The sequence below is a fragment of the Salminus brasiliensis genome, chromosome 3, assembly GCF_030463535.1.
Source record: "Salminus brasiliensis chromosome 3, fSalBra1.hap2, whole genome shotgun sequence".
NCBI lineage: Eukaryota > Metazoa > Chordata > Actinopteri > Characiformes > Bryconidae > Salminus > Salminus brasiliensis.
In genome coordinates this window covers 13,287,619-13,300,166 of record NC_132880.1, presented here as the reverse complement: position 1 = coordinate 13,300,166, position 12,548 = coordinate 13,287,619, and the positions used below count along the sequence as shown (strand labels likewise).

The following is a 12,548-nucleotide window of genomic DNA, read 5'->3' as shown; positions in this document are numbered from 1 at the left end:
ACCCAAGCTGTACACTGACTACTCTACATTATATCCACATTTCATTTCTATAGTGCAGTCCAATAAAAATATATAGTACAATATTCATTTGTATTCATTTGGCTCATCTTTTCTTAACACATTTTCCGCTTTCATACAACTTTCCATGAATGTGCTTTGATACAGCAATCTGTGAGCAGTCTTCCTTTTCAGTAGTGACTTTAATAATAACAATAATAATAACAACAATAATAGTAATAATAATAAATAAAACAAAGTTCTTTAAACAAATATTAGTCAAATTTAAAAGGCAACTCATAGTAATATCTAAACATCAGTCAAAATCTTTCAAGACTTATAAGACAAATAAACAATGTCTTTTACATCTAGAAAGTTGAAGCAAAATGGCTCAGGAATGTAATCTCTATCCCCCTCTTGCACTGTGTTCATATTATTCCAGCAATTGTGCAAGGCCTCAGCTGCTTCCTTCTCTTGCATACACAATATTCAGTATACTGAATATTGTGTATGCAAGGCCTCAGCTGCTTCCTTCTCTTGCATACACAATATTCAGTATTCACCCCCCCCCACCCCAAACCCCACGGATATTTTCCCCTTTCATTGATTTTATAAATAGAAGCACCCTTTGCAACCCTCTTTAAAGTGACTGACCAAGTTCAACAGAGGTCCAGGCAATTAGTTCTAACAGTTAACAGTTAGTGAAAGAGGTGAAGAGATCACTTGAGTGCAGTGACTGTCTCAAGTAATTATAGTATAGTAGACATCTGTTTGGAAGGCCCAGTAACTGGTTAATCAGTACTCCATGTTAATCCAGTTCACCATGAAGACAAAGGAACGCTCCACACAACTCAACAAGAGTATACGTGTAAGCGGATAGATACAAACACATTTCCCAGTCACTAAACAGCCACTGGACTTCAGTTAAATCCATCATTAAGAAATGTCATATGGCATATCTGTAAACCTTTCCTAGAGCGGGCCGTCCTTACAAAACTGATAGGCCGTGCAAGGAGGAGACTAGTGAGGGAGGCCAAAGATGCACCTACGACTACGACTAAAGCTTGAGCAGCTGAGATGGGGGAGACTTTGCATACGACAACTCTTGCCCGGGTTCTTCACCAGTCACTAGCTTTATGGGAGAGTGGCAATGATCATTACATCTCCACTACAATTCGCCCAGGCATGTAGGAGACAGTATACCAAGGTCTACCCTGCAAATCACCACAAACACACCATCCCCACAGTGAAGATGGTGGTGGCAACATCAATTTACCTCATTTAGAGTAGTCATAGGTGTCTCTGTGTTCTTTCAATCACTACTCTCCTTCCTGCACAGTCACTCAGTTTGTGAGGACAGCCTGCTCTAGACAGACAACACATGCAATATTCCTTAAATTTCTTAATGATGGAGCTCCAAAAGACTGCAGTGACTCTTTTTAATCTGACTGACTATCCTCTAATCCACTATGACAAGCTCCTTAGATATAAATGGAGCTTTACACAATTACACAATTATTTACACATATTTTAATAATATTTATATTTTTATGTATCAAATAATGAAGTTGCAAATAACAATACACTCCAAATTACAGATAAAAAAAAACACAGCACTCTGAAACACTGCAGGCACACACACACACACGCACGCACAACTACATGACCTGCCTTTGGCCTGTGTTGGGCATCTTTGCTCCTGAGACTGTGGCGATTCCTGTGGTGATAATGTGTTATCAGCATAATCAGAGCTAATTTGTAAGTGAACAGTGTCATGCCATTTGTTGACTGTCTGCTTTACATTTCTGGTTTTACCTGAGAAACGTCCTTACACTTATTAATACAGGCTCATAATTACCTTTCAGGAGGGCTTTGGATTCCTCTCTCCAGTGATCAAACAACATTGAGGAAAAAAGATGCAATGTATCCGTTATTAAGCACCTAATAATAATCTATATTAGCATCAAGCACCACCCTTTTCACAAGTATGCACTGTACATAAAACGGCTACAGTAACACTTTAGAATCAAGGTCTATCTAAATATGACATTACAAAGAGAAAGCCACTACTCTCCAAAAAGAACTCTGCTGACGGTCTGAAGTTTGCTCAATACCTTTGGATAAGCCAGAATCCTAGTGAAAGAGCGTTTGACAAAAACAAAGATTTTCTGCCTTGTGTATAGGATGGCATGCCATTATGGACTGTATCTATACATTCTACAGGAGAACATCAGGGTATCGGTCCATGAACTGAGAAGACAACAACCCTAAGTACACATGTTTACAAAAAAAAGTCCAGAAACCCAACAGAAATGTTGAATGAAACCTAAAAATAAATGGCTTATGCATGATAGCCCACCATCACGGAGTTGAAGCAGTTTTGTAAGGAGTATTGGTCCTAAATCCCTCCAACCCATTGGGCACGATTAATAACCTATTTCACCGATTAATAATTTATTTATCAATGTTGGTAAATAAATAATGTAGAAACTAACATTTCACATCATGTTTCAAATCATGTGTTTATTCGGGTTCTCTATCGAGTTTTATGACTTGTGATGAAGATCTAATCGGACTTTCGGTCACGTTTATGCAAAAATGCAGAAATCTGAAAGACATTTAAAAGTTTTCTAGCGGTTGTGTATTTTGTGAATTTAGATTAATTGCATGATACTATTGGAAGGCACCATGAAAAACACAACACAATACAATCAAGTAATCAATCAAGTATACGCTAGAGACATCAAGATATTGTCTACTTCTTTATGGCAAGGTGTAAAATGTGTCATATTTACTGAAAGACCCATGGTATGCACATTTACTCAGCATTATAATTGTCAAGATATTCTTAATTGACATTCATGGGGGAGAAAGAGATGATAATATTGCCTGGTTATGGCATATAACAGTTTGATCATCTTTTCAAGTAAATTTTAATAAAATGACCACAGACCTCACAGTCTAGTACAACCCTGGTCTTGCAGGCACCCTGCCCTGCGTTTTTGTGCTTTCCCTGCTCCCAGCTCATCTGATTCAACTAATCCGCTTATTTACAAGCCCTTTCAGAGCTGTTAAAGCAGGCAGCACGCTAAAATGCGTGTTCATCTTCGTTAAAGCTAGGTGACTCAAAAAGAACAAGAATGTTTTTAATTTCTTGACTTGGTTTAGTGGGTTGTCAAACCCCAATTTAATTCAACAATAGGGTACAAATAAAAAACAAAGCCAAGTTCACATACAAAAACATTTTGCTTTACTTCTTTATCAGACTTCTGCCCACCTCAAACATCACTGCACCATCTTGGCCAACAGAGGGCACTAGAGTAAGCACACTGGACAGCACGGACATCAGTACAAAAAAATTGCTAAGAAAAGGCAACTTGGACAGAAATATGGAAACAAAAAAATAGCAAACATCTTGCTCAGTGACAATAATACGAGCTGATATTTGAATTCATTCTGTTATATTTGGTCTACTTCACGGCCCAGATGGAGGCCTAAAAAAAAAATAATAACATTAAAACAGCTGACAAATTACTGCATTGCTTCACATGCAATCCAAAGACTATACACATCTGATATGATTATGAGATCACTATTCCCTATGTAGCAAACCATCAACACTGAAACATCAGTGTTTAGTTTTGTATAAAAATGGTGAATGGATGTGTGTTAAGACAAAAAAAAATCTGGCAGTTAGGTGAATAAAAATGACTGGAGGTTTTCTATCTACATAACAACTCTGATGTCCAAAGATGAACTGACCAAATCTGAATCTTTAATGTTCATCAAGTCCACGGCATTTTCTCTGAGGTGAAGGTGAAGGATGGTCGTAGTTCCTTCAGAGATATTGAAATGAAAACCATAGACGAGAGAGGATGCGATTTGGGAAGTCCTCACTCTAAAAGTAGATATCAGCCCATCAGTGCCTAAGCATTTGTACCAGTCAGTTGTCAATTCTGTGAGGTAGTGAGTTGTTGTCAGTGCTTTGCTGGTAAATAAGCCTTTTTTTTTTGGGGGGGGGGGGGGGGGGGTGTCCAGTCAATTCTAGAGGCAGATATTAATTAATTTGTACCAAGCATAACTTCCAAAACTTCTTGTGCCCCTTCATGGTTGTGATCAATTTTAAGCAGTTATAAGAGAAATCCATTTTCCCTGAACTTTGGCCAAAGTGTAGCAGTAATATGAAATGGCTGATATCACAAAACGGTAGAGATTGCAGTAGGCTATAAATACTGTTTATAGAACTTATAGAAAATCTATGCTCAAACTTTGCCTGATCATTTAGAAATAGGGGCCCTAAAAGTGCTTATGTGGTTAATGAGAACACTAAACACAGGAAGTAACATCAAATTATGAGGCAGTCCATATCGTCTGTTCACGCTGTCCACTGGTTTATCGCCTCTTTCCCAGGTTTTCCTACCCGGCTCCATTTCGATAGCCTACATGCTTCTGTTTCTTTGTCTGAAGCACCTCAAAGAAAGAATCGAATCACTCATTTTTACCCTTCCCTCTTTTAGTCTCAGTCCTTTAGCCTTCATTTGCAGCCACCAGCTGCCCTAGGCTCTGTCGTACGTACACTGCTTGAATCTCCTTGGTCTTGAGGCACATATCACAAGCCCACACTGCGGCGCTCTCTCTGGTCAGCAGCCCATATGCCGGTTCGGTCAGGCCTGTGCAGTCTCTATGGTACCAGCGCTGACAAGAAGCCTCACAGAGAATAGCCTCCTGGTCGTCGTGTACCTCGGACAGGCAAAAGCCACAAGGGAACACCATACCCCCTCCCAACTTTGGGGGGCCAGACCCTGGGCCAGCAGATGGTGGCGCCTGGCCAGTGGGAAGTGGAGACTGTGTATTGGGTGTGGAGGTGGAGTTGGATGGAGGATTGGGGTTGCTACCTGGAGTGTTTCCAGCACTGTTGTTGTTAAGGTTGTTCTGGTTGGAGTTGGGTGGTTGGTTGGGCATGGTGCCACCACCAGGAGCACTGTTCGGCTGATTGTAGGGTGCAGATCCTGGGGTAGAATTCGGTGGTGTTGGCTGCTGTTGACTGGATGGAGTGTTAGGAGCAGGACCACCTGCAGAATTGGGTGGAGGGTGCTGATTAGGCGGTACCTGTTGAGGCTGTGGACCATTAAGTGGACCAGTAGGAGAGGAATTAGGGTTGGGTGGCGGAGGAGCAGATGAAGATTGCCCAGGGGTGCTGGGAGTTGACTGTTGAACATCAGGATGGCCAGGAAACCCTCCTCCAGGTTGTGGGGGTCCAGAGGCTGGAGAAGGACCTGGTGTGGCATTGTTAGAAGGAGGGCCAGAGGGGTTGAGGTTAGGTGGCTGCTGAGGAGGACCTGGTGGACCACCACCTGGTCCACCGACAAAGTTCTTGCCTTCTTCACTGCCGGGAGTGCCAGGCCCAGGATAAGGCCCGTCCTGCGAGGGAGGAAACTGTCCTTGCGGCGGTAACCCTGGATGTCCACCCACCATGTTACCTGGTCCCATACCTCCCCCCATACCTCCCATCATATTCATTCCAGCTGGCATGCCACCCATAGGATTCATTGGGCCATGAGGAGGGCCACGAGGTCCTGGGCCCCCTGGTAATGGAGGGCTGTTGAAGGGATGCCCTCCCTGTCCATGCTGAGGTTGCTGCATTCCAAAACGTGGATGAGGTGGACCACCACTTCCAGGACCACCACCCATTCCACCAGGTGACAGCATAGGGTTAAAGCCCTGGCCAGGGTGCATTGGAGGGCTGAAATTAGGCGGCATGTTAAATTGTGATGGTCCCCCTGGAGGAAAGCCTCCACCGCCACCACCTCCTCCTCCTCCACCTCCAAATCCAGGCATCCCCCCAAACCCTAGTGGGTGGTGTGGTCCTGCGTTGGGCGGTGGAGGTACAAAAGGGGGTCTTCTTCCAGGTTGTCCACCACCTGGCCCCCCAGGTCCCCCCATAAAACCCATGCCTCCTCCCATTCTACCAGGTCCTCCATAACCACCACCTCCCCCACCAGCCCCTGGGCTTGGCAGAAAAGGCGCGCTTCCTGGAACACCGGCTCCACCGGGACGCGATGGAGGGCCAAAGTCATCGTCAAATGGGTTGGAGGCCACCAAGTGGTCTACCATAGGAGTTGGAGGAGGCGCAAACTCAGAGAGATGGGAGAACGTTGCCCCCTGCAAATAAAATAGAAAGAGATAAAAACTGACAACATTAGACTTTATTAAGACTAATCCAGTTTGCTGCTTAAATTGTCTAATAAAACCAATGACAAAGCTGGTCACTAAAAAGATTGATTTCTTAAAGAGCAAGTCAGTCCCTAAGATGTAAACATTTTTGATGCCATGGTGAATTGAGGAGAAATTTACTGACTTGATTCCTTTACAGTTGGGATTAAGTTGGTGTATTGGGAGTCATACATGTAATGATGATAATAAAATAGCAGAAAATCTAAAAAGTCTTAGGAGAGCCCTGCATGTACTTCTTCTGCCCTAAATGTAATGTACAAAATGGCAACATCTGGTTTTATGGTAACATCTCAGAACAACCATTAAACGTCATCTCAGGCATCAGGCAACATAGTGGTAATAATTTTTCTAGGACAAACACTTCACATCAAGCTACTCTAAGTGACAATACAGCTTAACTAACTAACGTATGCAGACTTCGAAGACTGATTGAATCCTCCTTGGCTTATACAGATGTAAACAAACATAAAAAGCAATTCACCTGAGTGCTGGATTTCCTCTTCTTTTTCTCTGGGCTTTTCATCTGGGAACCTTAACAGAACAAAAAATTGGGATAAGATAGAGAGGGACAGAAAACATAAAGAAGAGAAGTTGTTAATAAAATCCTCTAGAAGCTCTCTTTTTGTGGTTGAAAATGGACTGCACCCAAGAAAACACGCATCCTTGTGACTAATTTGCACATATCAAACTAACAAAGTGTGGATATTTGTGGGTGATCATACACCACTCAGGGCCTAGTTTCACAAAAGGTATCTTAGTTAAGGCTATCTTAACTGGTAGAGAGAGCTTTTAGTGTGATGCTCGCTCAACCTTTCAAGAATTTCGAAGATGATTTCAGCAAAGACCTCTTAGAACTTAGTATGCGATGCAAGATCTGATAAACTTTGTAGTGAATAATGCAACTTCATTTACTGAAACCTACAATGTAGTGCATTATTTATTATGGATACACTATGCGTGTTTGCATCATTACCAGAATGTCATGTGGAGTTATTAAACTTTCAACTACATAAACCTGTGAGGTGTGAGCTGTCCCTCATACTTTAACATGCTTAAAACCCTGGAACTACTAAGGGAAGTGCCGTATATCCGACAATCCGGGTAACTGCGCAAAGTTAAGTGTTAGAAACGTGTGTAAATCCGAGCTTGGAAACAAGCGACAGTCCCGCACCACACTGCGTACCCAGCATTAAACCCCGGTGAGAGGCTTGAGGCGAATGGCAAGTAGGAAAAAAACGAAACAAAAACAAAACAAAGAGTTTAATGCAAAGTGAATAGGACTGAGTGGACACACGAAGGCGCGGGTATAGCCCAGTGCACAGACAGGTAACGCCAGGCTCACATACAACTACCCAAAGAGACAGATCCCACGAGAAAACAGGGCCACCGTACATACAAGGAAACGTGCGGACAAGGAAAAGGCAGATTGTTGGGTTTTTTTTTGTTTTTTTTTTTTTGTTTTTTTTGCAGCGAGGAGCTGTTGATTCCGCTTGTGGACACAGAGATGCGCTTGATGGACGTTTGCCTACCTTTGCCTCGTTTTCCTTGACCTTGTCCGGCCAGTAGTCTCCCCGATTCGGCAGCCATTAAAATGACTGTCGGCGCGGTGCCATGCCACCGTTCACATAAAGAAAGAGTGTACAAATGACGAATGCGTCCTTAGGTCCAAGTAATAACGACAAGTCAGCCTAAGCAGAACAGCAAAACCCCAACATGACGCTAATTTCAAATCCCACTGATTAACAGGTCGTTGTCTTGGTTCACTCGCGTGTTAACGTCCTCTCTTCGGCACTGAGGCACACTAGCAGATATGAACAGGAATGCGACAGCCTACCAAGTTAACCATGAGATCTTCACATGGAAAACGGACAGGAATCGGTTGAACTGACGAGGCCCGCGCAAAATAATAATGCTGAATGAAGCTGCTCGCTATCAGCCACACACTCCCCCTCCCTGCTATGATCACTTACAGATGTGCTGCTAGCTGAATAACGTTAGCCATGAGATACCAGGTGAACTTACGCGAAGTTAAGACACCGTTCGGCATAACGCGAACACCGTATCCCATAAGTGCGGAGCGCAATGATCCTGCACACATGGATAAGAAACACGGGAGCACAAATCTCAACGTGCTTTCTGTGAAAGGACTCGCCTGGCTACGTTTGCTAGCGCTATCCGGAGCCGAGCGGCTAGTAGAACAGCTAGCACTAGCTCCTCAGGCTCTGTCTGCAAGCCGTTCGTCGCTCACGCTACCCATTAACATGAACTACACTGTTACATTATCTCATGTTTTGCAACCCCCAAGAGACAAACATTCAATGTCAAACAAACTTACAATTAAAATTTATCCTCAAACGCGAAAATGGCCATGACTATTGCGGCCTACTGTCGCTGCCGGACAAAGAGGGACCAGCCGGGATAGACGCCTACACTGGATGTCCGAAAAATAGGGGTGCGTGTGTAGTATAATTGACCATACTTTATAAAGACAACCCGTTCACGCTTACTGTAACATATATTTAAATGTATGCACTGTGTTTAATATTCTAATAAAAACAATAACTTGTCAGTCGGTACTGTGTTTGATTTATTGTGTGAGTTACAAATTTGGAGAAACCCCCACACACAATGTACAACGTGGGCTCGTCCAGATCAAACCATACCAAAGCAAGGGCCGTGGATCAAACCACTCTCATTTCAGGTAGCGCAAACTTTTAAGAGGCTCTTTTCATTAGTTGAACAAGGGCGCTGCCGGGGATTTTGGGCCCCATGAAAACAAATTACGCTGGGCCCCACAGTCCCATCACCCTTGTGATATATAATATATCCTATAATTTTTATATTATTTTATAATCATTAAATGATTTTACAATAATTAAATTAAACTCTGGAATAACCTTTCAGATAATGTTCGGGACTCAGACACAGTCTCAATCTTTAAATCTAAGCTGAAAATGTATATGTTTAGCTTTTGGTAATTAATGTTTCTTAGATAAGGGCTGCAGGTCCAGGGGTTCGCGGACCCAGGGAATTGTAGTACACTGAGATGCTGGAGCTGTCGTCTCGCTGCTTACACGCGATCACTCAGGTTTGTTGACGGTGGAGCAGATAGATGCTGGTGTTCTCAGGGTGCGCCCGTGTCCGTGTTACCTTCTGGCTCTCTCCTTTTAATTATGCTGTGATAATCAGACCTGCCGGAGTCGTCAGACATACCCTGATGCTGATGCTCAACATTCTCTGCCCTCCATAAAATTCCTCTTAGAACTAACTTTTCTCTTTTTACCTTCTCCGAGTAAATGGCCACCCAGCCCGACCTGCTGGAAGATTGCCCGCTGAGGTCCCCTCTACCTGCGTCTAACCAGCTGCCACCTACCAGTCTGGCCAGCGGGCCCCCCCCAACCCGCCACCACCCATGGCTCACCTGCCTGCCGCTGCTGCCTGTTTGGTGGCCGTGCTGAAACCTAAATGGACTTGTGGCTGTCTGACACTATTAATATCACCACTATTAACTTTCTGTTGTATCTGCTTTGGTAATTTTTATCATTAATGTTTAAATAGTCTGGCCAGAGGAGGATGGGTCCCCCTTGTGAGTCTTGGTTCCTCCCAAGGGAGTTTTTCCTTGCCACTGTCGCCGTTGGTTTGCTCACGGGGGTCTTTGATCCTTCATGTTATTTCTTCTTTCTTCTCTGTCTCTGTCCTTTATTAAGTACTAATTATGTAAAGCTGCTTTGTGACAACAGTTGTAAAAAGCGCTATACAAATAAATTTGACTTGACTTGACTTGACACATAACTGTGGTAAATTATTACATAACACTCCTTGCTTATTATGGCCTTTTTTCACTTCAGGGCCCAATGATTCTGAGCAAGGAAGGTAGCTAACCCTGGACCCTGTTCGGCACGAAACATAACAAACCGGGCCGAGCCTTGTGACGCAAGATCCGGGGGTTTAGAGTTCTAGTACACAAAATGATGGAGACTATATAATAAGTACAAGAGTCGTTGTTCCATTTTAGCAATTTTTAGGTGCATTATTCATTAGTGTGGCAAGTACACTTTAGTGCACTGTAGCATATTAAAGTTCAGCACACTTGAGTCAGATACGGGCCTCGTCCAATATCGCTCTTGCGGCGTTAGTACAGCCTGGCTGCCACGCTCATCCTACATTACTACCGCGCCATTAGCAAAGCCCGGCTACAGGGGTCGTCCAACATTGCTACCGCGGCGTTAGCATGACCCAGCTCCGTTACTTGAAACTAGCATGACCTTCGTGAGGCAAACACAGCTGTTCATGTGTCCATGATTTTTTTTATGCCAGGACCAAGGTTATTACTATTTGTTATATTACTATTCGTTAGTCTAATGCTAACTGCATGCTGAAGTCACACTCTGCCACACTAGCTAGCTACATCTATAGAATGGCCTCTTTGACCTTGAGGTGAGTGTGATTTACATATTCAGATTACACAATGCTAAGAGATGAATTACAATTTCAGTAAGTTAGCTAGCGTTAGCCTTCTAGTTGTAGTGCAAGACTAAAGAGCGAAATTAAATAATAATAATAAAAAAAAATAAATGCTTCACGGCGCTGTGCATTTCCTGGTCCTCATTTAGCAACACAGTAAATGGAAAAAGAAAGTGTAACCAGTTTAACGGGTCCGCACCAGCATGGCCTTTGTAACCATTTGTTCCTGCAGTAGAAAAGAGGCCAATGTTTGACAACAGCAGCATAAAAACATTGCTCAAACGTGGCTAAGTGATAACCTGTTGCCTGCTCCGCAATTAGCTGGCTACATGCTACTCATCAACTCCTCATGTAAAGATACCGAAAGGTGTAAAATGGACACTCACTAATCTAAAATCGCATGTGACCCTTCATGTCTTTATTACCAAAAAAAAAAACAACAACAACAAAGGAAAGTCGTTCAACAGAGTGCTGCTCGCATCCTTCTTTAGTTGGAAGCAGGGCTGTGATATGGGCATGGGGAGGCAGGGATGCTGATACAACTCATTTAGTATGAATAGCAGTTAAAAACATTTCCTGCACTGATTATATCTCGGTCAAAAGAGAAGTGAAATGGAAACACTGAATTGTTTTGTGAAGATTGAAAATAAAGATAAACATTAAATAACTAACGTTAGCCTATTTCACTATGAATTAAGCTAACAGGTTAATTTCCAGACTACACCCACCTTTCTTTGTAGTTTTAAAGGACTTCATTATATTATTAGTGCAATATTATTCTTACATAAGTGAATAATGATGATTTGATGACTTTAAAATAGGAAAGTGATTGTCCTCTTATAGTGTGAGAAAGCGTGATTGATGAAGTCCCAATCATTGTTATGATTCAAGTTTCCAGAAACTAGGGAACAATAAATCAGAGCCTTTGCATCCTATTGGGTGCTCAGATATTTGCACAGGCCACACTGATGATTTCAGTGATGAAGTCCAGTCCAGCACACAACCTGTACTTAAAATACAACCATATGCCAAACCTGCATGTACAACCCCTGTGCTGCATCCCAAACATTTACCTACCTGATTTATGCTAATGTATAACTGGGAGGTACTGTTCAGCTGCAAAACTGTTTCTGAATCAGAAAGGAACTTCATATAATGAAAGCGTATGCACCAATTTGCGAAATGAACAATGTTATTAAAACATACAACCCCTATTTTAAAAAATGTTTTATATTAAGCTGGAGTATCTTTACAGAAACTCATGCCTGTTAGGAAATGTTGGCTGTTAATGGAGTGAACAGCATTCACATTGCATTGCAGCTATTTTTTTTAATGGTTTTGCACTGTGTGTGAATATTGTTGGTTGATTGATGATCTGAAAGGATTCAGATGCCGTCTATTGGATTAATTTATTACTCTACTAGATCAGTTTATACGGGTAATAAGATTTACATACATCTTTCTCAGAGAAAAAATTCACATCTGGAACAGCAACAAAACATTTCTAGTGGGTTGTATTTTCTAAATGTAAACTTAGCGTGTAGAGTTCACTGTCCACTGGTAGTGTGGCCTGGCCCAGGCAAGCCTGCTTTTCTTATTTTACCATCTTTGCAATGACTTTCTTACTGCCTTCTTTTCACAGATGAAACTGACACTTGGTCCAGTGTTAAGCTTTGCTACTAGACGTTGTCATGTGAGCTGCCAATCACACAAACTTGTTTTCTGATGCTGTTGTGAATTAGTGTCAGCCAAACCTCTTCCTGTCAGTTTTCTCTAGTTTTCAAGAGCCATTTGATGGTGTAGGAAATTGTGCTCAAGACCTTATTTGTATTTGCCTTTTTTCTAGAGGCAAG

The 12,548-nt window shown here is 42.5% G+C and overlaps 1 protein-coding gene across 3 annotated transcripts; it reads right to left on the bottom strand.

Moving 5' to 3' along the window:
• Positions 1–2,746: 2,746 nt before the first annotated feature.
• pygo2 (pygopus homolog 2 (Drosophila)) lies at positions 2,747–8,655 on the bottom strand. 3 transcript variants are annotated; one of them, XM_072675556.1, is made up of 4 exons: positions 8,567–8,623; positions 7,761–7,919; positions 6,713–6,762; positions 2,747–6,159 (listed from the first exon to the last, which is right to left on the bottom strand). In XM_072675556.1, the coding sequence occupies exons 2-4, from the start codon at positions 7,816–7,818 to the stop codon at positions 4,525–4,527; spliced, it is 1,743 nt and encodes a 580-aa protein (XP_072531657.1). In that variant the 5' UTR covers positions 7,819–7,919; positions 8,567–8,623; the 3' UTR covers positions 2,747–4,524. The 3 variants fall into 3 exon arrangements, with proteins under 3 accessions (XP_072531657.1, XP_072531658.1, XP_072531659.1); XM_072675557.1 differs by having other exon boundaries at positions 7,761–7,826; XM_072675558.1 differs by lacking the exon at positions 7,761–7,919 and having other exon boundaries at positions 8,567–8,655.
• Positions 8,656–12,548: the final 3,893 nt, after the last annotated feature.